General features: G+C 37.9%; 1 protein-coding gene across 1 annotated transcript in view; it reads left to right on the plus strand.

Moving 5' to 3' along the window:
- LOC123311114 (protocadherin-16) overlaps positions 1 to 27,518 on the plus strand; it is a 162,378-nt gene that overhangs the window by 97,011 nt on the left and 37,849 nt on the right. The window contains exon 4 of the mRNA XM_044894901.1: positions 6,113 to 6,570. Coding sequence (XP_044750836.1) covers positions 6,113 to 6,570 — 458 coding nt within the window. The remainder of the gene's footprint in view (positions 1 to 6,112; positions 6,571 to 27,518) is intronic.

A 27,518-nucleotide genomic window follows, 5' to 3' on the forward strand; every position in this document is an offset into this window, starting at 1 on the left:
TCTGAAATGACACTTTGTTAGCGAATATTCTTGGAAAAATGTGACCATAAAAGCTAGAGAAGCAAGAGCGAAAGAAGCAAAATATTTTTTTCGAAAGACCTCATATTTCGAATACAAAATGGTTTTCAACTCATTAATGGTATCTTCCAATTGACAAGTTTGAGGCAATTCTGGCATCCGTAGGAATGTTCTGTGTCGGAATCGTGTTGCTCTCACATCCCTGTTGCTCTGCTTCGGTTCGACAAAAATCCAATTCATACTTCGTTAACAACTCAATATTTCAACAAACATCTCATTGCTTTTTTTCGTCTCATTTGATATATCACAATAATAGCTTATGAAGCGTATCCAGTTCAGTATTTGTCCCACGGTTCAGTCTTCTGATAATGAAGTAAGCAAGTAGCAAAGATCGAGTCATAATATTCAAATATTGACTTCTTACACCCTCGTGTAGACCACGCATTTGCAAAGTCTTAGAACCAATACTGTGGTTTGTCAATGTCAATGAATTGTACGTAAATGCACGTGTCTTCAAGAGGAACTACTAAAGAAAGTTGTTCAGAGGTTTTTATGACAAAGAATATCTGCGTTTCTAAGAAAAAGATTCAGGAAATGTTTCAAATACCCATATCCCGAAAAGACGTAAAACAAAATCGAATCAGTGATTATACGTTACCGTGATTTTCGTAACTTCGACCTTCAGACTTTTTTATTGGACCTTTCCACTTCATTTATGGATTATGTTCTCTATGTCGATGGTATTGATTTGAAGATAACCATTTTTTGTCGTCATCTTACGGAGGTATTTGATAGACATGCACCATACGTTCAATCAAGAGTTTCTAAACCGTTTGCCCCTTGGATAACACCCACTGTGAAAAGCATGATGAGGTCAAGAGAAAGGGTCCTGTCAAGATATAGGCTTACAAAGAACTTAGCTGATTATAGGTACTATACTAGTCTGCGCAATGCTGTAACGTCGGCCGTACGGAGAGAGAAATTTAGTTTTATGTCCCAGGCCCGATCTCAAGGTACAAATTTTTTTTGGAAATCTTTCAGGTCTTTGCACACTGGTTCGGAGGTAACGGTGCCGGAATGCTTTGTTGACCCTCAGGAGTTCAGTGATTATTTTCGCTCAGTTTTTAGCCCTTCGAATGCTTGTCCTGATGGAACTGGATATTATAGCTCTGGTAGGTTCGATCCGAATATGGAATTTTCGTTTAGACTTGCAACTGTGGATGAGATTCGATCTGTTGAGCTTGGTCTGGGTTCGAACGCGTTGGGGATTGATGGTATATCTGCCAAAATGCTTATATTGTCGCTCAGTGTTACTTTGTCCTTCATAACGCACATCATCAATGTTTGCATTGAGGCGGGTTACTATCTGGATGTTTGGAAGTGCCCCATTGTGAGTCGTCTGCCCAAGAATTCTGATCCAAAAGATCTTTCCGATTTTTGGCCAATAAGTGTGTTACCAGCTATGTCAAAGGTTCTCGAGAAAGTATTATTTGTTCAAATTTATGACTACGCCACCCTGAGCGGAATTCTTACTGACCAGCAGTCGGGTTTCAGAAGGGGTTATAGCACTACCACTCTTCTCTTAAATATAACAGATGACATTCTGAAATCTCGAGACGAGGGGTATGCTTCAGTGCTCGCTTTGTTAGATTTCGCGAAAGCGTTCGATACTCTGGATCATGAGTTGCTTTGTGCTAAGTTACGATATTTTTGTTTTGTTGAATCTTCTTTGAGATTTTTCAGATCTTATCTTATTGGCAGATATCAATGCGTTAGGTTGCGGGATGCGTTTTCGGAATACAGGCGTGCCTCAGGGTTCAATTCTTGGCCCTCTGCTGTTTTTAATATATATTGCGGATATGTATAGAGTAGTTAGGTTTGTTGTCATATATTTTTATTGTGATGACACCCAGATTCGCCTCTCTTTCCTTCCATCTTCTGTCTCTGCAGCAGTCAAATGGTTCAATGAGGACTTGTCCAGAATAATACACTATTGCACGGAAAATAACCTGAAAATCAGGCCCGGATCTAGGGGGGGGCAAGCGGGGCGCTTGCCCCGGGCGCCAGCCTAAGGGGGCGCCAAAATCCAAAATCAACCAGAGGTTGAAATTTTTTTACTTTTGATTTTCTCGGAAAAAATTAATTTCCTAGTGCTAAAATGGAAACTGTAGAATGGAAACATGATAAACCATCACTATGCCTAAAATATTTAAAATCAATGAGGGATCAATTAACTGCATATTATTCAGTCATCTACGAATGACCGCCACACTTGGGTGAAATAGGTTGAAAGATCTGATATGTTTACACTGCGTCGCAAGCAGTAATTTCTTTGCCTGGGGAATTTCCGACTCATCGCCTTCTCATCTGGAACTAAGGGCCAAAATTTCCGATTTTCTATAGACCATAACATAAAAATTAATCCTTTCAGCATAATTCTGTTTGCATATTCGTAATCTATGCCTTAGTAAAAACACCAATTTTGGTGGAAATCGGTAAGATCGAAATTTTTTCAAATTTTCCATAGATATACCGAGTTTTTCACCATAATTTGAGCCCCCCTTTAACTTTGTTACTAAAAGAGGTACAAAAAAATGTTTTATACAAAACTTTCACGAAATTGAGTTTTTTTTAAATGTTTTCACAAAATGAAATATATACAAAGTGGGCTGTTTTCTGAAGAATATTTTTGGTCTCCGATCAAAACCGAATTCATTCTGTACACTAATTCGAGGGCGTAGAACACGAATATGCAAACAGATATTTAAAAAAAAAATAACTTTTCAAGTTATGGTCGATGGAAAATAGGAAATTTTGGACCTTCGCGGAAAAATTCATAAAATCTGATCCGTTCGAGATAGATGAATGAAGTGTGGATTTTTATATTTGCAAAGAACCAATTCATCACCAAAAAATTAAACAGCATATGACTAGTGGCTTTTTTCTAGCTGCTACATCTCCTCAAAGTTGACCAATATTTCCGAAATTTTGTACTAAAAGTGATTTATTCCTCAAAATACTGATCCTCCAAAAATCTAATTGCATATTCGTGATCTACCTTGAATTAATATGTAAAATGATCCGGGTCGATATATGTAGTTACAAAAATAAATTTTTGTTCGGAATAATTTCGTTCATGAAGCGCGGGTAAAAACGATAGACGATGGCGGGTTGCAAACGACATCCTTGTAAATACAAACTTTAAAATTTTTTTTTATTTATGCAATTTTTGGGAGTATTTTGGGAAAAGAATAACTTTTAATGGAACAATGAGAAAAAATATCTTTTGATGGAACAATGGGAAAAAAATATGAGTGATTTTTTTCCCAAAGTACTCATCTTAGGAAAAATCTAATTGCATATTCGTAATCTATACGAACTCGAACTAGTGAAAAAAACTCGGGTTGAAAGTGATGACGAATATGCAATTAGATTTTTCCTACGAACCTTAGAAGGGGGGGGGGGCCATCATGAATATTTGCCCCGGTCAGAAAAAATCGTAGATCCGGGCCTGCTGAAAATCAACGTGAAAAAATGTTATTATATACTTTTCTTTCCGAGAGCGCTCAAAGCGGAGTTTGACATCAAAATGGGCGATGATACAATTCTATCCCCCATCTGTTGCAGAAACCTTGGGATATTTTTCGATTGTTAGCTGAGATTCAGGGAGCATGTCTCATTTCTGCTGAGGAGTTCTTTCCTGGAACTTCGATATTTGTATCGACAGCGACATTTTTTGGACCTTGAATCACGAAAGTATCTCTGCGAAACCTTAGTGTTGTCTAAGTTGAGTTACGGATTGACAGTTTTTTATCCATGTCCAGATTCAGTCGAAAAATATAGGTTGCAGAAAATGCAAAATTCGTGCTGTCGCTTCGTTTTAGGTTTGAGAAAGTACGATAGGGGGGTTAGCAGTGGAATAAATAGGTTGGAGTGGATCAGGGTTGAAAATGTTTTCCGGCTTCATATGACCATTTCGGTACATCGTATTTTGGGTACGGACATTCCTCCCTATTTGATAGCCAAGTTGGTGTTCAGACGGGATGTTCACGATGTGGCTATATGGCATGGGGGGAGGCTTATGCTGCCTCGATTTGGTTCAGCTATGTTTCAGCATTCTTTCACCTTTAATGCGGTCAAGTTGCACAACGAATTTTTAATTTCGCATGAAACAATTTCTATGAGATCATTAAAAAAGGAAATGAAGATGAAGCTGCTTGTGAACCAGTGTTAGCTATGGAGTTGGTTTTTTTTTCTTTTTTCTGGTTCTGTTTCATTTTCGGTTCATTGTATATTTCTGTAATTTTTTATTTTTCTGTTTTTGTTTTTTCATTTGTGTTCTTTATTTTTTTTCATTTTATTTTTGTGAATTGTTAAGAGTTAAGTGGAGTAGCTTATGCTAGACTTCGCCTCAAGTGTATTTTTGTTTTTTTTTTCCAAATAAAGACACTATTAGTATTACACCATAGTTTTAGACATCTTAACTTCAGGTTTATCTATGATTGTGATGGTAAAACGCCTAACCCGTGAAATTTCCTTCAACAAAGGTTAACCTTCGATTGTAAAACCGGTCCTAAATGGAACTAGCATCTCATCTATAGTCAAATGCAGGAAAGGAAAGCTTGACGATTTTATTCCCTAAGTTCTTTAGTCTTTTTCTCTCCACTTTTACATTCAGTAGATACTTGTTCGTTATCAGGCATCCATTTTAATTCGCTATCAGTGTCATGTTCGCTTATTGAATGAAATAAATAAATAAAAATAAATAAAATTTCTTCATGATCACTCTCCTCCGGTTCACTTTCATCTCCATTATCTAGATTAGCTTCAGTAGCAGTTACTCTGTCTTGCACTTGGAACATATTCACATCTCCATCTGTATTATCTGTGGAATTACAATTCCCTCAAAACTGTTCATCTTCAACAATTTGTAAGATTTCAGCTCCAGAGATTCATACTGTAAAATAAAAACGAAATCAATTATTTGATATCAATATAAATTTGGAATTATTCATTAGTTAGAATTCATTCAATAGAATATAGAACGTGTCATATAAGTTATAACACTTCCGTTCAAACTACGCACACAGCTCGACTGACACGTAAGAATAGAATTGATGTAGCGATAGGAGAATACTGAAAGAATCATCCCTCTACTCACTCAAAATAAGCCGAACATACTATGGTCAGGTTAAATCATTGTCGTTATTGAATATAGCTCTTTCTATATGGCTCTTTGTTTCCGCTTCTACAAAAAAGATTCTCCTTATTATTAGAGTCGTGGGATGAAACCGTTAGTGCGGTTTTAAAGACACCCATATGAATGAGTGAGAACGGTTACAGTTTGTGATATTTCACCTACAGTTGTTGGATGCACAGATTGATAAAATAACATAATTTTGATAAATATAAGCTTTTTACCATTCCATGTGCTTCATTATTACAGTAGATTGTGGAGATCAGTGAACCTGGTGTGTATACCTAATGGTAAAACACCCATTCAGTTTCTTTAGTATTCATTCATTCATTGCTGTATCCCGCTAGCGAGAATAAATCTACAAAAAAACAAAAACAAAAACGTTGCGGACAGTCTTATAATTTCTCAGGGTAAATTGCGACTGTGTGCCCTCCTGTGACTGAATAGACCCAACCGTGACCTACAGATCCTTCCACACTCTGGGCATGGAGAGTCACCAACCAGATCTGGCCGCCGCTATATCCTTCTCGAGTCTCCATTATAACTGTGTACCAAAGACATCCACTGTGACCTGTCTAACGCTAGTTGTTCCCAATTATGATTGGCATCAACTGATTTTAGGGATTGATGTTGTATATCCTTAAACCGCTTATACTAGCCTCCTGGTTTCCGGGCTCCCTCTGTGAATTCATCATACAGATTTATTTTGGGGAGTCTTGTGTCTTGTAACCTCAGAATCTGGCTGCTCCATCTGAGTCGGGCCCCCATTACTTCAGGCTCAATTTTTATACAACTAGCGGATTGCAAGACTTCTTTCTGCATTAGAAACTTGATTTGATCATATAACTCATAAACAAAGACAGTCAATATTTGAATTGAAATCTTGTATCATTTCAGAACGATTCAAGTGTTGTAAATATAACCGTTGAAGATGTGAACGAATGGGAGCCCCGTTTCAGATATCCCCACTACGAGTTTTATACCTCTGGAATTCCAAAAGAACTTTTAGGAAGAATTGAAGCAGCAGATGGAGACACAAACGATCAAATAACTTTAACGTTGGTGGGATCCAATGCCACATCATTTTTCATTACCCCAATGGGAGAGTTACGTCTTCGAGATGAAGTGAAAAGAACAGGATTGGTGACTTTCGATGTTGTCGCAACAGATAATGGTCATCCGCCGAAATCCTCCAGAGTTCCTGTTTCAGTTCATTTTCCTGGAGATGAAAATTCAGCTAGTATCAACGCAAAAAAAAGCAGTGCCGGGACACCTATATTGCTAGTTGGATTGGGAACCAGTTTAATGCTACTAGCTATTGTTGTTGCCGTCTTGATAGCCTACATTTTCAAAGCGTAAGTGTGAACAATTCTCGATTTATAGTATATTCTGATATTATATAACATAAAAAAGCAGAGTTTGTGAGTATGTTAGTTTGTAGTGATAGCTCGAACTACTGAACCTATGTATATTTGATTGTGATTTATAATATCTTTTTCATGCGAAATATCCATATTGGTTTAGCAACCAGAACACCGGCCTACTTCGATGATTGATCCTTATGTGGTGACTCAACGGGTTGACATACTATTTATATCTGAATATAATGAAGACATTTTCCTTGAGAAGTTCTATGGAAAACTCCAAGGCACTTTATATCTTTCGAAATAAACAGAAAAATCGCTTGTGTATTTCATACTAGGGGGAAGTCGGGTAGTAACGGACATAATACGAAAAAATAGTAAAACTAATTTATTCTCGAATTCTTCCAAAAAACTTAGTTTGAAATGATTATTCCACATATACTTCACATGTCCTGAAAAGGTTCAAACATACACTTCATCAAATAAACATACATAGTTCAAAGAAAATAAAGTGAACATTTTGACATTCTTCAAGACTAGCGGGTAACATCGGACACGATAAAAATTGTATATACTGCTGAAAAAAGCTGAAGTTCAACAATTATCACACCTATAAGACGAATGACCCTTTTCTACGTCAGAGCATCCCTCATAGACCAATTCATTACACTCACAACCAGATACAACCTTGGGTTGTCTCTGCTGACAACACTGGATCCAGTCTTCTTCGAAACATTCATGGCAAATGAGAAAATGAGTTTTCTGCTCTCGTGTTTTTTCGTTTGGATGAAAATTTTAGTTTTTGTTTTTTTTTTCAACCAGTTTCAAAACATTTTGATTTAAACTTTCGTTCAAATTTTTTTTACTCCTTTAGCCTCATTTTCATTTTCCTCTTCCTCTTCATTTATAATGGAGTGCAAGTGAGCACTTTTTTCAAGTATTTTTTTTAACTATTCTGTCTTCTGCAGCATTCGGAAGTGGCAAAATTTCTTCGAGAGTATCATAAAATTATTTTTGATGAATTCGTTCATCAAAAATATTTTCTTTTTGACCATTGGTGTGTAACATTGGTGGATTGTGCTGAGCATAAAGTATCTTGTTCGTTGATCTTTGTTGGAGTATTTTGGTTTTGAGGAGACTTCGGTATTTTTATAACAAAATATTGAAATTATTTTTGTCCGGTTATGCCCGACATGCTTGTGTCCGGTGACACCCGACATGCAACTTGAAATCAATTAGCCATTTACTGGGGAGATGTTTGAAATGCAGGGTATTTGTACACGTTTTCATTCTCACTACTCATTAATGCTAGCACTATGCCTAGGGGACCATCTGAAAACCTACCATACCATCAAGAGAAGAGAGGCCTCAAAATTTATTCTGTCCGTGTGTCAATCACAAGAAATCACAATTTAACAATATACAATAATTCTTGCAGGAATTTGGACAAGTTTTATTTTGTATCCTATTAATACATCGCCAACGTTTCGAATCTTGTGTGATTCTTTTTCAAGGCTGAAATATCAAATAATAGTTTGTTTTTAGTAAACACAAATGAAACAGCCCCAGAGTCGGTCTGCCACTCACCTCGTATTTTTTCGCAATAAATATCGTCAAATTTGATAAAATCTTGGTCGTAGTGATTTTCATTCAATGTCAGGATAATACAACTTCCTCTAGTTGTTTTGTAATATTTTGTTGATACGACATGAGTAAACAAAACCGTTTCCTGGTATGTTCCGTAAATCACGTTTATCAACACGGAGTTGAGCGAAATTATTATGCTCGTCACAACATCACATTATAGGTAAAACAATAAGTTAAGAAATGAAAGATTTGAAAGCAATTCACAATTTAACGTTTATTTCCTAAACGGCCAAAAATATCCAGGTCAACTGAAGATATGTTTGTGCTTGCATAGAATCAATTCGTTTTGCCATTCAAAGGAGGTAGGAATGTCCGGTGATACCAGCTGTCCGGTGCTATCCGACTTTCCCCTACGTGAAAGGCATATCTCAAGCAATCTTTCAAGAGATGATAAAACGCCAAAAAATATATGCTCTTCGTCGAGTGAAGTAAAAATGGAGTCTGAATCCGCTGAAGAGGAACTACGAAATCACATGAGCATCTTGAACTGGGAGAAGCCTACGATAATCGGTTTTTCCTGCATAAGATCCGAAATGTATAGCATAACAAATTTCAATATTGGCTATTATTTGAGGATACTAAGGGACTATACTTCCTTACACCACTTTGATTCTTTGCTAAGGGTTATTTTCGAGTGACGAGTAACTATTTTCTAAGTATATGTTTTTAATGGATTTTTTCAGCTAATACATATTTGAATTGATACGCACGCCTCATTCAAGCAAAGTACGCCTACTCCCCTATTTACCAAAGATTTTCATTCCAATTCGACAGAAGAGAATTTATTTGTTTCTAGACACAGTTTTTTCTCGATCTTTATGGTGAAACAATCACAAAACTTGTATAATGCAAACTTTTTCTCAGCATTACATCTACATACGGAAAATACTTATTCTTTGGGTTATTTCATGAATAAGAATGCATGTATATGCATAATATGTATGTCATAACATACATAAATACATTTCTTGAGGACAAAAATTGTTTCGGCACCCTGCATATTTATAACGAGGCGTTTGCTGACCTTTTTGTTTCAAATATGAAATATGTCTGAGAAAATATAGGTTTGCATTCCATTTTTGATATCAGTTAGAAGTGAGAATTTTGATTTTCCGTCAATTCAAACAAAGTTGTACGTGTCCACCTGCGGCAAAATAGTCTCTCGAGATTAGAGTCTCTAATGCATATTTGCCTAAAGGCGGAAACACATTATTGATGAAGCGCGCCGCGACGAAACGTGTCGTCACCTGATATGTTCGTCGGTCATTTCGCTAAATAAGTGCAGAAAATAGTATTGAATTAACATAAGTTTCTTTTGACGATTTGAAAAATAGGGATGGTGCCAAAGAATGTATATATATATATATATATATATATATATATATATATATGGATATTCTGCATATGGAAATAAAATATTTGAGAGAACTTCAAATCCAGAAAGAATTAATAATCGCAAATCAAGCCATTGCGATTGAAGCATTACAGAATCACAATAAATTTCTAATGAATAATAATTCTTCCTCGAAAAAAAATGTCATCCAGGTACATGATGATAAAAATGTAGACAATTCCAACGATGAAAATAAACAGTATAAACATGTGAGTAAAATACAGCACAGCAGTGCTAAACCTGTTGTCACATCACAAGATCGGAATATGAAATCAACTGGTGGAGGTACATCCATAAGGCGTTCCGTAACTGATGAGCCTTGTGGGTTAACCGTAACTGGAAATAAAAATAAAAATAATGATGATCATCTGTTTACTGTACGTCAGTTGAATGAAGCGATAGAGAATGCACAAGAAGTGAATGCAAGAAATACAATCATCCACTCTAATATCGCATTACCTGTCGATATTGAAAAATCTACACCATCGAAAAATGAATGGACAGACGTCAATTACAAAAATTCAAAGCGAAAATCAAAAAGTACTTTGGTTGTTGGAAGTTGCTCAGGTGATTCAACGGTGGAAGGTATTGAGAAGATGAAATTTCTACACGTATCAAACCTCAAACCGGACACCACGGCAGATAATCTACTTAAATTTCTGAATAGAAATTTTTCAAATCAAGTAAAATGTGAACTACTGAAATCACGATTTCCAGAAAGCTATTCCTCTTTCAAAGTTACTATTCCAGATAGTGAATACGATAAAGCCCTAGTTCCAACTAATTGGCCCAATCGTGCAAATGTCCGTGTTTTTTTTCATCGAAGAGCGATGAAACAAGATCAACAGTTAAATTGAAGATACTACAAATAAACATTCAGTGTATCTCAAATAAACTCAGCAGTCTTCAGGTGCTTCTGGCGACAGAGAGTCCCGATATGGTCAGTGTTGTGGAGCATTGGTGTTCTGAGGATAACATCAGCCTAATGGTTATTCCAGGATACGTACAAGTTTCGTGTTTTTGTCGTATGTTACACAAGGACGGAGGCTGATGTGTTGTTTATGTGAAAAGTGAATTACAAGCCTCTGATCTTAATTTCTCCCGACTATCCTTGGAAATGGATTGTGAGGTGTGTGGAGTGAAGGTTAACGCTGGCGACCTCAAAATAGGAATTCTAAGTATCTACATGCCGCCTTCAGGCGATCTCAAGTTATTTAGAAAGGATTATCTATGTTGTACAACAATGTCTGGAAAAATGTAAAATTTTTTCATATGTGGAGACCTGAACATTAATTTTGTTAAAATGAATTCTCGGTCAAAATGCCTTTTTCAGGACTTTCTTGATTGTTTTGATTTGATTTGCACATCACATCGCTCGAACCAACTAGGGTATTTACTGACAGTAAAGGGAAAACAACTAGTTCAACTGTGGACTATATTTTGACTAATGCACAAAAAAATTCTTGTAAAACTACAGTATATGAGGCAAATCTTGCTGATCATAAAGTTTTATCGCTTGAATATTGTACTGCTATTCTTTTTAAAACGGTAGTTAATGACAAGCCACAGCATTATAGGCGTATTACTTCATATAATCTTGATAATTTTAATATTCGTATTCAAGATACCAGTTTTTCAGAAGTGTACTCAGATTTTGACATTAATGTTATATTTGACTATTTTATTGGCACTCTCAAATCAATTTTTGAAGAATGTTGTCCATTGAGGCGCACTACTAGTAATAATAATATCTCAAAGAATTGGATAACACCAGAGATTAAACGCTTCAGCATACATTTGAAGAATCTTCATTGGATGCGTTCTAGGTTGAAGACACAGCAGTCATTACTAATCTACAAGTCTGCCAAAGTTTATTACAATCAACTACTTGACAATACTAAACGGCGGTACTATAGTAATCTAGTTGAGAATTCACATCAGAAAAATAAGACTGTCTGGGAACTGGTTAATATTGAAATTGGAAAATCACCCAATGCTCATAAGAGAATATCTTTGAAGTTGAGTGGAGATCTTTGTACGGATTCAGGTCAAGTAGCTGAGGCGTTTGGCAGCCATTTTTCTACGGTAACCTACACCAGACTCATGGAGTTTTATGGGAAAACGCTATCACAATCATGCACCACTTCAAAAATACTGAATGTAAATTTCTTTTTCCATCCAGTCAGAGAAAATGAAATTATTAATGTTATCAAAGCACTTAAGAACAAGAAATGTACTGGAGTTGATTCCATTTCAGTGAGAGTTCTCAAATCCATTGCCGATTCCATTGCTGGTCATTTTGCTCATTTAATGAATATATCTGTTTCTTCCGGTAAATTTCCAGATATTTTGAAAAAGTCTATCATTATAGATACCGGTATTCAAGAAAAATGATCCTTACAACATCGCTAATTATAGACCCATATCGATTTTGAGTAATTTTTCTAAGATTTTTGAACGGATAGTTTTCAATAGAATGTATGAATTTTTGAATAGATTCAACATCATAACGGTATCTCAACATGGATTCAGGCCTCGTCGGTCAACACAAACTGCGGCATTTCAGTTTGTTGAGGGCGTCTACAAGAGTTTGGATGACGGTCTCCGTGCTGCTGGGATATTCTTTGATCTCTCGCGAGCATTTGACTCTTTAGATTTTCGTTTCTTGTTGCGTAAGTTTTATAATATTGGCTTCAGAGGCATATTTTTAGATTGGTTGGAGAGTTATATGAGCGGTCGCATTTTTGCGGTGAAGGTAGAAAACACATATTCTGATGAGTTTGGTGTTGATATGGGAGTTCCACAGGGCTCGGTGCTGGGACCCCTACTCTTTCTGCTGTTTATAAACGATTTGCCGGATCATATCGTTGGAGCATTGATTATTCTATTTGCAGACGATACCTCATTACTTGTCACTGCACGGAGCTCTGAGGAACTCAGGTTGTTGGTTTTGTCGATTTTTCGGATGTTTACTGACTGGTGTCGATTGAATGCGTTGATGGTGAATGTGGACAAGACTGATTTAGTATATTTCTCATTGAACAAAATAAATAATGATCACTTGATAATATCCCATCATAATGTTTCTATAATGCCTAAGGAATTCACAAAATTTCTAGGAATATACATAGATGAAGGTTTGCGCTGGAACCAACATATTGACTATGTGTGTTGAAAATTGAATAGGTCTTATTTTGCAATATCTAAAATAAAAAGATTGTTTCCTTTGAAATCTCTCATAGATGTTCACTACAGTATATGCTATCCTCATATGTCCTATAATATATTAGTGTGGGGTAGTTCATCTGAACTAAATAGAGTTTTTGTTTGCCAGAAGAGAATAATCAGGCTAATGTTCAATTTACATCTACAATATTCTTGTAAACCTTTTTTCATTGCGAATGGAATCATGACACTAGCTTGTGTCTATATATATAGGTGTTTACTTTATGTAAAGGAAAATGAGAGTGATATTGCAAGACTATCTAGCAACCATCACTACTCCACAAGAAATTACCATACTTTAATGACACCAAAAATAAAACATCTAGATTTGAACGTTCACCATCCTATCAAAGTGTAAGATTTTTCAATCATTTGCCAACTACTATGAAAGTACAGAATTTAAAGAATTTCAAGAAAAACATAAAAGATCTACTGTTAAGCAGAAGTTATTATTCTGTATCAGAATACTTGAATGATAGTACATTAAATTCGTGTGGAGGAGTGACATCCGATATGAACTAGTTTCCTTTTTCTTCATGATCAATTATGTATACTGACTTGTCCTATACTCTTTGAAGTCTGAATGGATCAATAAACTTTATTATTATTATTATTACTATGACTTTAGCCTTGCGGCTTTCACACTCCTCTCCAGAGGAAAATTCACTTATCCCAGATATCTCAGATATCAAAAGGATTAAGCTCTGTTGGAGCCCGTTCCAGGTTTTCGGGCTCGTGGTGGTGGTCGGGTCCGGGTCGCTCCTTGGCTCCCTGCTGTAGGTTGGATTCCTGCTCCACCCGCTCTTCCTGTCGGCGCAGACGGTGATCCTCTGCATTCCCCATGTACTTGCGTACAGTTCTCGCCGTTCCGAGCAGTACCGCCTTCTGCATGACTCTATAGATATTTTCGTCCAACTGAAGTTTCCTCAAGTTCTCCAGTAGTTTCTTCGGTATCAGGCCTGTAGATGAAATGACAATAGGAATGGTCTTGATATATTTCAGCTTCCACTGTCTTCTGGTTTGTTCCTCGAGATCTCTGTATTTTGAAATTTTTTCAGTGTGCCTATCTAGAAGATTGTTATTATTTGGAATCGCCACATCGATGAAAAGTGCTCTGTCCTCATCCTTATTGAGCAATATGAGGTCTGGTCTATTGTGGGTTATTTTCCGGTCTGTCAGAACCGTGCGATCCCAGTAGAGCTTGTGATGTTCATTTTCCAATACAGCATCCGGATGGTAATTGTAATAAGGAACCTTTTTTGAACTTAGAAGTTGGTGTTTTAGTGCCAATTCTTGGTGAATAATCTTGGCAACAGCATCATGTCTATTTTTGTACTCCGAGTTTGAACGTACCATCTTCTATTTTCCCTCTCGTTATGTTGAGCAGTCGACATTTTTCTAATCCAAACTTCATTTTGATGTCTTCCGAGAATCCTTCCACTATTTTCAGCATCTGTTGCATTTGTTTTTTGGTAGATGGGAAGAGTTTCAAATCGTCCATGTAAAGTAGATGATTCAGTTTCATCATAGTTCTACTGCCGCTTTTGATGGAAAATCAGTAGTCCGTAGAATTCAATCTATGAGACAAGGGATTCAGGGCCATGCAGAACCACAGAGGGCTCAGCGAGTCTCCTTGGAAAATTCCGCGTCTTATTGGAATAGGTCCTGTTGTAATGGAGCAATCCGCTGCTTTCATTTGAAGACTAGTACGCCAGGTTGACATGGCGTTTTTTAGGAACTTAACAATATTGGGATCCACCTTGTAAATCTTCAAGATCGTCAAGAGCCATTCGTGGGGTATAGAATCGAATGCTTTTTTCTAGTCTATGTACGCAGCGTAAAGATTCCTCCGCTTGGAGAACGCTTGATTGCAGATAACTGAATCAATTATTAGCTGTTCTTTGCACCCTCGGCTGTTTTTGGTGCATCCTTTCTGTTGCATGGCGATGATGTTATTCCTTTCGCAATGGTTGTGAATTCGATTTGAAATGCACGATGTGATTAATTTGTACATCGTTGGAAGACATGTGATTGGTCGGTATTTGGATGGCTCTTCTGTATTCCTTTGGTCTTTAGGTAACAGGTACGTTGTGCCATGTGTAAGAAATATTGGCATTCTTTCAGGATTTTCAATGACATCATTTATTGCGGAGGTCAATTTGTCATGCATGATCCAAAGTTTCTTGATCCAGAAGTTCTGTAATCCATCCGGCCCAGGTGTTTTACAGTTGTGTAGTCCTCTGATAGCTGATTTTACTTCTTCAATTGTTATCTTGTCATGCTGCATCGGCTCATATTTTATAGCTTCAGATTTTTCATCTTCAATCCATCCGGTATCTTCATTGAACTGAGGTTTCGTTGATAATTGTTCGGTCCAGAATTGTTCTATGGCTTCCTTTGGTGGTAACTTTCCATTTTCTTCAATATATCTGATATTAAACTCAGAATATAATTCACTGTTTATTCCACTTTTGTTTTGTTGAATTCATGATATTTATTTCGTTTCGTTAATATCTAGACTCCGGTGACACGTGTGGTACCTAGCTACCAGTTATTCATCATATCTGTGTCAGCTGTTGTGCGTTTCTCGTTCTTTGTATACGGGGTACGTTCATTTTTGGTATCTAATTATTACTATTCAAATCTAGTTGCGAAGTTTTCTTTCTATTTTTGTTTTTATTTAATACTGGTGTGACCTATCCATTTCCTTGCTGTGTGTCTGTTAGTCACCGGCTAGCGGCCCAGCCGATTGTGAAGGGTGTCCCTGTTTTTCCTTTTTTCACCAGTATATTTTAAGGTTAACTTGATGCCCATTATGGCATGTATAAAGTGTAATGTCACTATTAAAATGGGGGTGGATAGGGTTGTCAGGTGCGATGGCTGTAGTAGACCTGTACATCTCGCTTGTTCTGAGCTTACTGCAGCAGAATTGAAATGCTTTGACTTACGGTCGAATGCGAAAAGACGAGTAAAATACCTCTGTGATGAGTGTGAGCAGGGGCTTCATCAAATCCCCAAGATCTTTCAGTTAATCAATGAGCTGAGGGATGAGATACGCGAGCTGAAGCAGGCTGGTGCGGTGGATGTTTCCGTGACACAGTTGCCTGCTGGTGCCATCGAGTGAGCAGGTGATTGCGGAAGTTGTTGAAAGAACAAAACGTGCTAATAATGTAGTGATTCATGGCAGCTCTGAGGGCGGCTCCAGCAGGCTGGAACAGGTAAGGGAGGACGTGGCGCTTGTGCAGTCGCTGCTGAAGGAGTGTAATATTCCTGATCAAGTTGTTACTCCCATTAGACTCGGAAAATTCGATCCCACCAAACAGGTACGATCTCGTCCCATGAAGGTGCGTTTGTCTTCCCCCGAGTTGGTTCCTATGGTGTTGCGCAGGTTTCAGAAAATCAAAGATAAATATGCGGGAGTATTCATAACTCCGGACAGAACGCCACAGCAGATGGAGATGTTTAAGACAGTTAAGACTGAGCTGGAGCTGCGCGTGGCCGAGGGTGAGACTGGTCTCAAAATAAAACATGTAGGGGGCGTTCCTACGATAGTGAGCTCTGGCTCGAAAAACTAGTGTCTTCCAACAGGATTATTTCTTCTGTTTCGGCCAGTGAGCGTCCAGGTGTTTCTATTTATTACCAGAATTCAAGGGGGCTCAATTCTAAGTTGCCTCAATTTTTCAAATCAGCCTGTGAATATACATATGACATTATTTGTATAGTTCCGCCGGGATACAGTGTGGTGCGTTGTGACAGACAGTTTCTCACGGTCAACAGATCTCGTGGAGGGGGAGTGCTGGTTGCACTTTCAGATAATATTTCTTACAAAACGTTGAATACTGAATTCTTGACTGATCGTGTTCCGCTGATTGACGTGGTTTTGTGTCAGTGTAATTGTCCTTACGATTTCATCATATGTGTGGTTTATGTTCCTCCTGATATTACCCTCTTTCAGCTCGAGACCTTCACATCTGCCCTTGAGATGAGCTTTCTTGGAAAGACGGTCGTATTAATCGGCGATTTTAATATTCCCAATTTTAGTGATGGGCCTTCTTGTCCTAAGTCGGTGCTGTTCAAAAATTTTTGTGACCTCCTCAAGTTGCAGCAGTTCAACTTCATTTACAACAGAGACCAAAAATTGCTTGACTTGGTCCTTGCAGGAGATAATGTCGATGTGTCTGTGGCTCATTCTGAGTCGCCCTTTGTCCCGGAGGATCTGTATCATCCCGCGCTGAGCATGATTGTGAGCCGAAGCTCCTTTGAACGCCAAATAAATTTTCCAACATGCAACAATACATTTTATAACTTCAGGAAAGCTGATTTTCCGGCCTTGCGTTCGTCGCTCGGTTCCGTTGATTGGAATATTCTCCAAACATTCAATGATGTTGATGACGCTCTGCGCTATTTTTATGACAAATTGTTCGAAATCATAAAAGATCATGTACCTACTGGAAATTATACGTCTGGGAAACGCTGCTTTCCAGTGTGGTTCACACCTGACTTGAAGCGCAACATCCGATTAAAGAATTATTATCGTTCAAAATGGCGGTCCACAGGAAGAATTAAATATCTCCGAGATTTCAGGCGTTTGCGGTCGTTGGTCAAGTCTGGAATTTCTTCGGCGTACGACGATTACTTGGCTGAGGTGCAAGGCGATTTGGAGTCAAATCCTTCCTCTTTCTGGGGATACATCAACCATAGGAAGAGTGGCACAAGAATTCCTGGTGTATTTCATAACGACGGAAGATCACATGACGATCCAAGAGATATAGTCGATTTGTTCGCAAAGCATTTTTCAAATGTTCGTATGCCAGACGCAGTCAGGGATTATAGCGAAACTCATTTTTCCCAATTCCCTCCAGTTGTCTTGCCCTCTATAACTGAAGATGAAATTAGATCTATTATGGATAAATTTCCTGATAAAACAACTGCTGGCGACGATCAGCTACCCTCATTTTTCATCAGAAACTGTAGCTCTGTGCTTGCTGAACCTCTGCATCGCATCATCTGTGTCAGCTTGCGTACTTCCATTTTTCCCACCATTTGGAAGAGAGCCCGGGTAGTTCCGATATTCAAAAAAGGCGATAAATCACAAGTAGGGAACTATAGACCAATTTCTGTACTGCGTAACTTTGCAAAAGTATATGAAGAAGCTTTATACGCTAATATCAGTCATAATGTTAGACCACATATATCAGCAATGCAACACGGTTTCATGCGGGGCAGGTCTACGGTCACGAATTTGGCAACATTGTCGCAGTTTATCGCGGAGACTCTGGATGATGGAGGTCAGGTCGACGTTATTTATACAGACTTTTCACGAGCATTCGACTCGGTTGATCACCGTATGTTGCTGAATAAACTTTCCTTTTTTGGCCTTAGTCCAGCATATGTCGAGCTGATTAGATCTTACTTGAAGGGAAGAATGAGTCATGTGCTTTATAATGGCTTCAAGTCCTTCGAATTTTGTCTGTCGTCTGGTGTGCCGCAAGGATCTAATCTTGGACCATTGTTATTCATAATTTTTGTCAACGATCTTCTGTCTCTTCTCAGTTGCTTAGCCTTGGCCTATGCAGATGACTTCAAACTTTACCTAAGGATACGCGGAATTGCAGACTTAGAGCTGCTCCAGTCCAGCTTGGAGTTGGTTAATGTTTGGTGCTCGCGCAATGGACTCATTTTAAATATACAAAAGTGTTTTAAGGTGACTTTCACGAGAAGCTTACGTCCTCTCACCTTCAATTATTCTATTGGTAATTGTCTTATCGCTAGTGGAGATCGGTTTCGCGATTTGGGGGTGTTATTTGATTCGACGTTCAGCTTTGTTCCTCACATCGAGGAGCTCTGTTCTTCGGCTAGTCGATCTTTAGGCTTTGTGTTTCGGTGTTCCAAGGAGTTCCCTGATGTTTCAGTCCTCAGAATTCTCTATTTTTCTCTTGTCGTCAGCAAATTAGAGTACGCCAACTTGGTTTGGTTTCCGATATACAGTTCCCACCTAACATCACTTGAACGCATTCATAGAAAATTCTTGAAGTGTGCTGAATACAGAAAGACCGGCAGGTATCCTGAACGTGGTGCGGATTTGTCGGAGATCATGCGGGAAATGCGAATTTCAACGTTGCAGGAGAGACAGAAGCGACAGTGCGCTAAATTTGCGCAAAAGCTTGTCACTGGAGGAATTGATTCGCCTCATCTACTGTCCAGGGTTGACATTCGTGTACCAAGAATTGAAGCGAGGACCACATCAACTTTTCGACTCCCTAAACCTCGGACTAACATACTTGAGCAAGCTCCGGTCTATCGATTGTGCAGGGCTGCTGATGAACTTAAGTTCAATTTGTTTTTTTAGTTCGGGGCGATTAATGTTTATTGTTGTATTATTGAATATGTAATTTTGTTTGAATAATTGTCATGTTGTTCATTGTCAATATGTTACCCTGTTATTGGGAAATTTCCTGTTGGGTAAAATAAACGTTATTATTATTATGACTTTAGCCTTGCGGCTTTCACACTCCTCTCCAGAGGAAAATTCACTTATCCCAGATATCTCAGATATCAAAAGGATTAAGCTCTGTTGGAGCCCTTTCCAGGTTTTCGGGCTCGTGGTGGTGGTCGGGTTCGGGTCGCTCCTCGGCTCCCTGCTGTAGGTTGGATTCCTGCTCCACCCGCACTTCCTGTCGGAGCAGACGGTGTTCCTCTGCATTCCCCATGTACTTGCGTACAGTTCTCGCCGTTCCGAGCAGTACCGCCTTCTGCATGACTTTATAAATATTTTCGTCCAACTGAAGTTTTCTCAAGTTCTCTAGTAGTTTCTTCGGTATCAGGCCTGTAGATGAAATGACAATAGGGATGGTCTTTATATCTTTCAGCTTCCACTGTCTTCTGGTTTGTTCCTCGAGATCTCTGTATTTTGAAATTTTTTCAGTGTGTCTATCTAGAAGATTGTTATTATTTGGAATTGCCACGTCGATGAATAGTGCTGTGTCCTCATCCTTATTGAGCAATATGAGGTCTGGTCTATTGTGGGTTATTTTCCGGTCTGTGAGAACAGTGCGATCCCAGTAGAGCTTGTGATGTTCGTTTTCCAGCACAGCATCTGGATGGTAATTGTAATAAGGAACCCTTTTCGAAGTTAGAAGTTGGTGTTTTAGTGCCAATTCTTGGTGAAGAATCTTGGCAACAGCATCATGTCTATTTTTGTACTCTGTGCCCGCGAACTTCTGACATCCCCCGGTGATGTGCTGGATAGTTTCATGTATCGCACAGCCATAACGACAGCTATCGTCCGCCACTGAGGCATCCTTGGCGATGTATCTCATGTAATTTCTTGTTGGAATCACCTGATCCTGGATGGCGAGCATGAAGCCCTCTGTCTCAGGAAACAACCTTCCGGAAGTCAACCAGTAGTTCGACGCAGATATGTCGACGTAATCATGGTTGACCTCATTCTGGTGCCTCCCATGCAAAGATTTGCCAATCAGTTTCTGCATTTTACTTTCTGCAGAGTGTTCGACGGTTTCCAAGTGATCCTGGTGTAGCTTTAACGGTGTAGAAGTATCAGCAACACAAACTACTCGATGGAGTTCTGACGAAGCTGCCTTGCTCAAGAAATAGTTTCGAAGTCCTTCAATTTCCTGGGACATACGGTTGGACAAATCAACAATTCCTCTACCCCCAAGATGTCGTGGCAGCTCTGTCCGTTCTATTGAGCTTTTGGGGTGATGTTTATTGTGTTTAGTCAGCATCGTCCTTATTTTTCTCTGTAAAGCTGCTAAATCGGTGGTCGTCCAAGAGATTATACCAAATGAATAGCTCAGCTCCGAGCAAGCGTAGGTGTTAATCGCTTTTATCAGATTCTTGCTGTTAAGACCAGTTCTCATTATCCTCCTCAATCTTCGGGTGAACTCCTCCGTTAATTCTCTCTTCATCTGAGTCTGATTGATTTTTCTTGCCTGTTTTATGCCTAGATACTTGTATGTGTCTCCTTCCTTTAATGCTTCAATTTCTGCACCTTCCTTGAGTTTGAACGTACCATCTTCTATTTTCCCTCTCGTTATGTTTAGCAGTCGACATTTTTCTAGTCCAAACTTCATTTTGATGTCTTCCGAGAATCCTTCCACCATTTTCAGCATCAGTTGCATTTGTTTTTTGGTAGATGCGAAGAGTTTCAAATCGTCCATGTAAAGGAGATGATTCAGTTTCATCATAGTTCTACTGCCGCTCTTGATGGAAAATCCGTAGTCCGTAGAATTCAATCTATGAGACAAGGGATTCAGGGCCATGCAGAACCACAGAGGGCTCAGCGAGTCTCCTTGGAAAATTCCGCGTCTTATTGGAATAGGTAATGTTGTAATGGAGCAATCTGCTGCTTTCATTTGAAGACTAGTACGCCAGGTTGACATGGCGTTTTTCAGGAACTTAACAATATTGGGATCCACCTTGTAAATCTTCAAGATCGTCAAGAGCCATTCGTGAGGTATAGAATCGAATGCTTTTTTGTAGTCTATGTACGCAGCGTAAAGATTCCTTCGCTTGGAGAACGCTTGATTGCAGATAACTGAATCTATTATTAGTTGTTCTTTGCACCCTCGGCTGTCTTTGGTGCATCCTTTCTGTTGCATGGCGATGATGTTATTTCTTTCGCAATGGTTGTGAATTCGGTTTGATATGCACGATGTGATTAATTTGTACATCGTTGGAAGACATGTGATCGGTCGGTACTTGGATGGGTCTTCTGTATTCCTTTGGTCTTTAGGTAACAGGTATGTTGTGCCATGTGTAAGGAATACTGGCATTCTTTCAGGATTTACAATGACATCATTTATTGCGGAGGTCAATTTGTCATGCATGATCCAAAGTTTCTTGATCCAGAAGTTCTGTAATCCATCAGGCCCAGGTGCTTTCCAGTTGTGCAGTCCTATGATAGCTGATTTAACTTCTTCAATTGTGATCATGTCATGCTGCATCGGCTCATATTTTATAGCTTCAGATTTTTCATCATCAATCCATCCGGTATCTCCATTGAACTGAGGTTTCGTTGATAATTGTTCGGTCCAGAATTGTTCAATGGCTTCCTTTGGTGGTAATTTTCCATTTTCTCCATCCGACGATGTGAGTGACCGGTAGAAAGATTCTTCCGACTTTTCGAATGAATTATTGTCTCTTTTCCGGCTATAATTGCTTTTATATCTCCTCAGGCGTTCTGCATACAGACTCAATTTTTGCTTCAGAGTGTCGAGGCAATGGTGAGCTGTAGCATTCTCCGTCTCTCGTTCTGTGTGTGTCCTGTTTCTGTCCATGATATCTTTGGCAGCTTTCACAACCTTTCTTCCTCGATTCCCGTTCAAGTACTCCGTCAGTCGTCCAATGTCTCTTCTTAGCCTTTCTGTTTTGTGTTGAAGACGTTTCTGCCATGCTGGCGCGTGTAATTTGTGTAATTTTGGACCATCGTTGTTCGTTTGGCGAATTTTTGCCCCTATGGTTTTCGCTGTCGTCAGCGCTGCACAGTGAAAAACTAGATGCAGATATTCCAATGAACTTCCGTTCTGTAGGTATTCAGGTAAAACGTCCTTATTCAAGATGTCGATTATAAGTGACAGTTTCTTGGATGTATTGAGTCGTGGAGGTGCTACTCGATGAAGAGGATCTGTTCCTTCCAGTTCGGCAAAGTATTTCCTCATGTCAGAGTCAACTTGTCGGTGGAGCTCTTCCCTATCGTCCTGGTGTTCAGGCTCATTTGCTTTGCAAGAAGGGCTTTCAGTTATTATTATTATTATTATTATTTTCTACATCAGACGAGGTGAGTGACCGGTAGAAAGTCTCTTCCGACTTTTCGAATGAATTATTGTCTCTTTTTCGGTTATAATTGCTTTTATATCTCCTCAGGCGTTCTGCATACAGACTCAATTTTTGCTTCAGAGTGTCGAGGCAATGGTGAGCTGTAGCATTCTCCGTCTCTCGTTCTGTGTGTCTTCTGTTTCTATCCATGATTTCTTTGCCAGCTTTCACAACCTTTCTTCCGCGATTCCCGTTCAAGTACTCCGTCAGTCGTCCAATGTCTCTTCTTAGTCTCTCTGTTTTGTTTTGAAGACGTTTCTGCCATGGTGGCGCATGTAATTTGTTTAATTTTGGACCATCGTTGTTCGTTCGGCGAATTTTGCCCCTATGGTTTTAGCCGCCGTTAGCGCTGCACAGTAAAAAACTAGATGAAGATATTCCAATGAGCTTCCATTCTGTAGGTACTCAGGTAAAACGTCCTTATTCAAGATGTCGATTATGAGTGACAGTTTCTTGGATGTATTGAGTCGGGGAGGTGCTATTCGATGAAGAGGATCTGTTCCTTTCAGTTCGGCAAAGTATCTCCTCATCTCAGAGTCAACTTGTCGGTGGAGCTCATTCCTATCGTCCTGGTGTTCAGGCTCATTTGCTTTGTAAGATGGACTTTCAGTATCAATGTCTTCTGGGTGTTGTTGCCCAGGCATGTGAATTCCATCAGAGGTGTTGGTGTTATTCTCTATTTCTAGCGGACGCTGAAGTTTTCGTTTAATTGCGTCGATTCTGGCCGTTGGTATTAGTTCATTTCTCAGAATTACGCGGTACTGGTCTGCCACTCGTTGTTCAGTGACATTGAGATTTGGGTAGGCGTTGCAGAATTCCTCATGGAGCCTTTTCCTATAGTTGTTCGTGTTCTGCCCTAGTCCCGTGATGGAGTTATATATGCGCGAGTTATATATCCGAGAACGATGAACTTCGTTGGAAGATCGCAGGAAGTGCAATCTCAGCATCGTCTCATTTTCCAAGAACTAAGAAAGTGTACCGAGGTTATAAATTATAATTTTATTATCATTGAATCAGTTCTGACATAACTTTCACTGTATAAACGTATTGTACGAAATATAGCTTTTTAAAAACGCTTTTCCTGCCTTAATAAATATAACTGGCGCAGTCGACGGAGTTTCACGGAGTTTTCATTGTGAAAAACTTTAAGAGTTCTACCCTCTTTTTGGTGAAACGAGAACCTACCCACAGCAGTTACAGTCAAAAATCCATCTAGGAGGAAGAAGATTATGCAGTTGTGGATAATCATAACAAGGTGGTGAGCGTATTTTTATTCATTGATGTCAGACTCCTCTAATCCTAGTATTGATTCTGTAGCGGAAACCAATTCTGAATTAGAGACAGATTTGTTAGAATTATTTAATAATCTTTCACTTAATAGTAATAATAAAATTTTGAATATGCCTAACGCACCTGAAAACTTTGATATCAAAAATTTAAGCATCATTCCCGATTTCAATGGGAATCCGAATAAATTACATAGGTTCATTCAAGCTTCGGAAGCAATTTTAAATCACTATTTTGATGTTGAAAATCAAAATAACTTCCAAAATGTGTTGATATTGAATGGTATTTTGAATAAGCTTTACGGCAAAGCGGAAGAAGTTGTCGCAATTCATGGAGCTACCAGTAATTGGAACGACATAAAAAATTCACTTTTATTACATTTCGGTGATCAACGAGATGAGAATTGTCTTAATCAGGATCTAGTTAATCTGAGGCAAAATTTCGGAGAATCTCCTCATGACTTCTATGAAAAAGTAATTACATTATTAAATACAATTTGTAATTATATTGATTTGAAATGTGAAGTTGGATTTAGAGCAAGTAAAAGAGATTTTTTCCAAAAACAAGCTTTAAAAACCTTTTTAGCCGGTTTAAGAGATCCTTTGGGTCCTATTATTAGGGCTATGAGGCCTAATTCTTCATCTCAAGCACTACAATTCATAATTGAAGAAGACAATATAAAACATTGCCAAAAATCTAATCAAACGGTAATCAATAATTCCAGAAAATTCATGAATTATAGTAATCACAGAAATAATTCAAATAATTTTTCAAAATTTCGTCAAAACTTTTCCACAATGGTACCCATCGAACCACAAAATTTTGTTACGAATCAGCAATTTCCTAGCAGACCCATTACTATTCAAAGAAATATAAGTTATAAAGAGCCGAAATATTTCAGTAACGCTCAAGTTTTCGGAAAGCAGCAACAACCTGCACCTACTCCAATGAGTATATCTACTAATCATACTAAACAGAGAACTCAACCAATGAGTACCTCAACAAATAATAGATATTTTACAAACAGGCAAAATCAATCCTTTCCTCAGAAACCAAATTTTATAAGTGAAGAGCTTTTTAATACCGAGTATCATAATAATCCTCACAGCTCTAATGAAGAATTCAAAAATGACGAAATTGCTGAAGATTACGAACAAAATTTTCGGAACGTTCAATTTCAGACCCACAGCACATAATAGAATTTCATGTTTCTAATGGTAAACGCGAATTACCTTATATTGAAATTAAAAATCCCCCTCTTAAATTACTAATCGATACAGGATCAACAAAATCTTTTATTAATCCAGATTTAGCCAAAAAATATTATTCAAATTTCATATTCAAAGAACCATTCACTGTCTCAACAGTCCATCAAACCTCTCATCATGAATTTTGTGCCAATATTCCTATATTTGCTGAGTTTAATAGACATAATGAAAATTTCAAATTCTATCTATTCAAGTTTCATAATATTTATGACGGTTTAATTGGATTAGATAATCTAAAACTATTGGATGCGTCTCTTGATTTTCATAGTTCTAAGCTCAACACTCCTTTTTCAACAATGCCAATAAAATATCAAGAATCAGCAAATAGAGCTCCATTCAAAATTAAAATTGATGCGAATTCTAGAATCATTGCTAAAATTCCAATCAAACACCTATCTGGTGACGTGATAATACCGAAACAAATCATTCAATCTTGTGAAATTTCTGAGATTGTAACTTGTTCTAAAAATGGCCTAGCAAACGTGGAAATTTGTAATGAAACCAACGAAGATGTTATCCTCATTTTAAATAAACCGATTGAATCAATTTCTATACAGAATAATTTCGAAATCTTTCAAATGGAAACTAATAATAATTCGGAATATATAAACGTAGAAGAATTAATCAGAACCAATCATATGAATGAAGAAGAAAAATTTCATATTTTGAAATTATGTCGAAAATATCCAGATATCTTTAAGTTAGAGAATCAACCCCTTTCTTTTTCAAATCAGATAAAACACTCTATTAAAACTAAAGACGATATCCCTGTCTACACAAAATCTTATAGATATCCTTTTATTCATAAAGAGGAAGTTAAAAATCAAATAACTTCTATGTTAGAACAAGGTATTATCAGACCCAGCCAGTCACCTTGGTCATCGCCGATTTGGGTAGTACCAAAAAAAGCTGATGCATCTGGTAAACAAAAATGGAGAGTTGTCATAGATTTCCGAAAACTCGATGAGAAGACTATTGACGATAAATATCCTATACCTAATATAAATGATGTTCTTGATAAAATCGGCAAATGTCAATATTTTACAACACTAGATTTAGCTAGCGGATTTCACCAAATAGAGATGGATCCTGCTGATATTCCTAAAACAGCTTTCAATGTAGAGAATGGCCACTACGAATTTCTACGTATGCCATTCGGATTAAAAAATGCGGGTTCTACCTTTCAAAGGGTAATGGATAACGTACTCAGAGGACTTGAGAATTGTTTAGTCTATCTAGATGACATAATTGTCTTTTCAACATCATTACAAGAACATATTGTTAATCTTTCAAAAGTTTTCAAAAGGCTCAGAGAGGCCAATTTCAAAATTCAATTAGATAAATCAGAATTTCTAAAAAAGGAAGTAGCTTATTTGGGGCATATTGTAACAACAGATGGAGTCAAACCAAATCCAGACAAAATTCAAGCTATCAAAAATTACCCAATACCTAAAACAACAAAAGAAATTAAAGGATTTTTAGGGTTATTAGGATATTATAGAAAATTTATCCGTGACTTCGCGAGAATTACCAAACCTTTAACAGCCTGTTTAAAAAAAGGTGCAAAAATCGAGCACACCACATCGTTTATCAACTGTTTTGAATACTGTAAAAATTTGTTAATGAACGAACCTATTCTTCAATATCCGGACTTTTCAAAAGAATTTATTATAACTACAGACGCTAGTAATTTTGCCATTGGTGCAGTCCTATCACAAGGAAAAATTGGTAACGATAAGCCCGTCGCATATGCATCAAGAACTCTCAATGATAATGAGCAAAATTACAGTACAATTGAAAAGGAATTACTCTCTATCGTTTGAGCAACTAAATACTTTAGACCTTACATTTTTGGCAGAAAATTTCAAATCGTAACAGATCATAAACCATTACAATGGCTTATGTCACTTAAGGAGCCTAATAGTAAGCTTTTAAGATGGAGATTAAAACTCGAGGAATTTGATTTCGAAATTGTTTACAAAAAAGGTAGTTCTAACACAAATGCAGATGCTCTATCGAGAGTCGAGATTCACAACAAAGATTTTTTTGATTATATGGAGAAATTTAATAAAGAATTTCCCGAGAAAAATACGAATAACGATAACGAGTCGATGATTGTTAATTTGGAAGAAGCAGACGTTGAGGAGATATCATTCGAGAAATTTGAGAAGCTTTTTAATGCAAATGAAATATATTATTGTTCAACTGTGACCGAAAAAATTGGCAATTTATTTGATGCTCCGGAATCCGACTCCCTTGCTCATTGTGTATCTGAAGATTTT

Source organism: Coccinella septempunctata, chromosome 4 (assembly GCF_907165205.1).
Source record: "Coccinella septempunctata chromosome 4, icCocSept1.1, whole genome shotgun sequence".
Lineage (NCBI taxonomy): Eukaryota > Metazoa > Arthropoda > Insecta > Coleoptera > Coccinellidae > Coccinella > Coccinella septempunctata.